At 59.6% G+C, this 2,508-nt stretch overlaps 1 protein-coding gene across 1 annotated transcript; it reads left to right on the forward strand.

Moving 5' to 3' along the window:
• Window positions 1-267: 267 nt before the first annotated feature.
• On the forward strand, window positions 268-1,430 carry NKX2-4 (NK2 homeobox 4). Its single transcript, XM_066386920.1, has 2 exons — window positions 268-658; window positions 817-1,430. Exons 1-2 carry the CDS (start codon window positions 268-270, stop codon window positions 1,428-1,430), a joined length of 1,005 nt encoding a protein of 334 aa, XP_066243017.1.
• The last annotated feature ends 1,078 nt before the right edge of the window (window positions 1,431-2,508 follow it).

Here is a 2,508-nt window from a genome sequence, read left to right on the forward strand (position 1 = left end):
TTTCTGCCTCCGTTATGAGAAGAGGGGGGCGAGAGAAAAAGATGCCAATGACCATTGTTTGCTCGTTTGGGATGTTGCTCCGCCCCTCGAGTCTGTCGTAAACCTGGCGCGGGACTAAAATAAACCCAGTCCGTGGCTCCCCGGCTCGCGGCGCCTCCGACTCCTGCTCCCGGGCGCTGCGGCCGCGGCCGAGGTGGCGGCGACCGGCGACCGCCGCATCCCGCCCGCGCCCGCCCCGGGCCCCACTAGCCGGCGGCGCGCCGAGCCATGTCGTTGAGCCCCAAGCACACGACGCCCTTCTCCGTGTCCGACATCCTGAGCCCCATCGAGGAGACCTACAAGAAGTTCGGCGGCGCCATGGACGGCGCGCCGCACGGGCTGGGGGCGCCCCTGGGGGCCGCGGGCGCCTACCGCGCGCCGCCCGGCCCGGCCTCGCAGGGGGCGGCCGTGCAGCCGCCGCACTCCATGGGGCCCGGCGCGGCGGCCGCCGCCTACCACATGCCGCCCGGCGTCTCGCAGTTCGCGCACGGCGCGGTGGGCGGCTACTGCAACGGCGGCCTGGGCGGCGTGGGCGAGTTGCCCGCCTACGCGGACGGCATGCGGGGCGGCGCGGCCGCCGGCTGGTACGGAGGCAGCCCGGACCCGCGCTACTCGTCAAGTGAGCGGGGCTGGGCGCGGGGCGGCGGGGCGTCGCGGGACACGGTCGGGGCAGGCGCGGGTGCTGGGGGGGTTCCGCGGGTTCCCCCGGCGTCGGGGTCGCGGTCGCGGCGGGCGGAGCGGGCCTCGCGCTCACGGGCTTCCCTCGGCCCCTCCCAGTCTCCAGGTTCATGGGGCCGTCGGCGGGCGTGAACGTGGCCGGCATGGGCGCGCTGGCGGGCATCGCGGACGCCGCCAAGGCGCTGGTGCCGTTGCACGCGGCGGCGGCGGCGCCGCGCAGGAAGCGCCGCGTGCTCTTCTCGCAGGCGCAGGTCTACGAGCTGGAGCGGCGCTTCAAGCAGCAGAAGTACCTGTCGGCGCCCGAGCGCGAGCACCTGGCCAGCATGATCCACCTGACGCCGACGCAGGTCAAGATCTGGTTCCAGAACCACCGCTACAAGATGAAGCGTCAGGCCAAGGACAAGGCGGCGCAGCAGCTGCAGCAGGAGGCCGGCCTGGCCCCGCCGCCGCCGCCGCCGTCCCCGCGCCGCGTGGCGGTGCCGGTGCTGGTCAAGGACGGCAAGCCGTGCCAGAACGGCGCGGGCACGCCGACGCCAGGCCAGGCCGGCCCGCAGCCGCCGGCCCCGACGCCCGCGCCCGAACTGGAGGAGCTGTCGCCCAGCCCGCCCGCGCTGCACGGCCCGGGGGGCGGCCTGGCCGCCCTGGATGCGGCCGCGGGGGACTACGGCGGCGGCGTGCTCGGCGCCAACCTGCTCTATGGCAGGACGTGGTGACCGCGTGGGTGCCCTGGGGCGGTGTCCTGCTTGAGGCCGGAAGGGTTTGCAGAAACTGCGAGAACGGACGAAGGAAACATACAACCAAGCCGGTTTCTGTGTCTGCGGCTCTCACAGCGAACAAGCGGGTCGCGGAGCGGGACAGGCTTCAACCTCTTTGCTGGGGCGGGAGACAGCAACAGCCCTAGGACCAACTACTGTGACAAACCCAGAGGCTTTGAGGTGGTGATTTCCTCTTTCCAGAAGTTCCAAATGATGCGAAAAGCTGGCTGAGTCCATGTCCACCACATTCCTAGCCAAAGCTCTGAGTTTTAATCGTTGGAAACTGTTGGTGTTTGTAGCTCTAAAAGTCAACCAGCTTTAACAATGAATCCTTTTGAAGGTGGAATTTATCTTGGGAGATTAATTTTCGAAGATCCCTCCCCCCCTTAAGTGCAATTTCATTAATGTTTGATTGAAAGTAAATTGGTGGATCATGCACATAGCAACATTATTGCAGAGGAATTACTGCCATTTAGATAATAGAGAAACGGAATAAAATTAATCATAATACTGCTTATATGGAATGATATAGCTTTTTAAATTCAATACTGAGTTTTAAATGTTTTGGTCATTATTTGGCAAATGAGTGTTTGTATATTACCCTAAAGGAGGATCCCCCAACCATGCAATTCGTTGTTAGAAAGAAGGGTTGTAAACTACTTTTTATATGGAATCTGGTCTCCCAAAATCAATTGATAAAATAAATACACCCATTCTTCTGCAGATACGTTATTTACTCTTTCGAAGGTATTTGCTTGTCTAATTTTCAATACCTTGATAATAGAACAAGTGTGGTTTTTTTTCTAGAACAAGCAAGCAAAATTGCTAAAATTTATATCACTCATTCTATATTTGAAAGTACGCCAAAAAGAAGGAAGAGAACAAGGTGACTTACTGAATTGTAGTCAGGATGTAAAGATTAAGTAACTAAAATTTTTATAATGTTCCATCATATTAGAACTTAATAGAGGTTGCACACAGATTTTGTTGGTGTTTTATTTTACAAATAATGTATTTACTCTTTAATATGCCAATT

This window comes from Saccopteryx leptura, chromosome 5 (genome assembly GCF_036850995.1).
Source record: "Saccopteryx leptura isolate mSacLep1 chromosome 5, mSacLep1_pri_phased_curated, whole genome shotgun sequence".
NCBI classification, from domain to species: domain Eukaryota; kingdom Metazoa; phylum Chordata; class Mammalia; order Chiroptera; family Emballonuridae; genus Saccopteryx; species Saccopteryx leptura.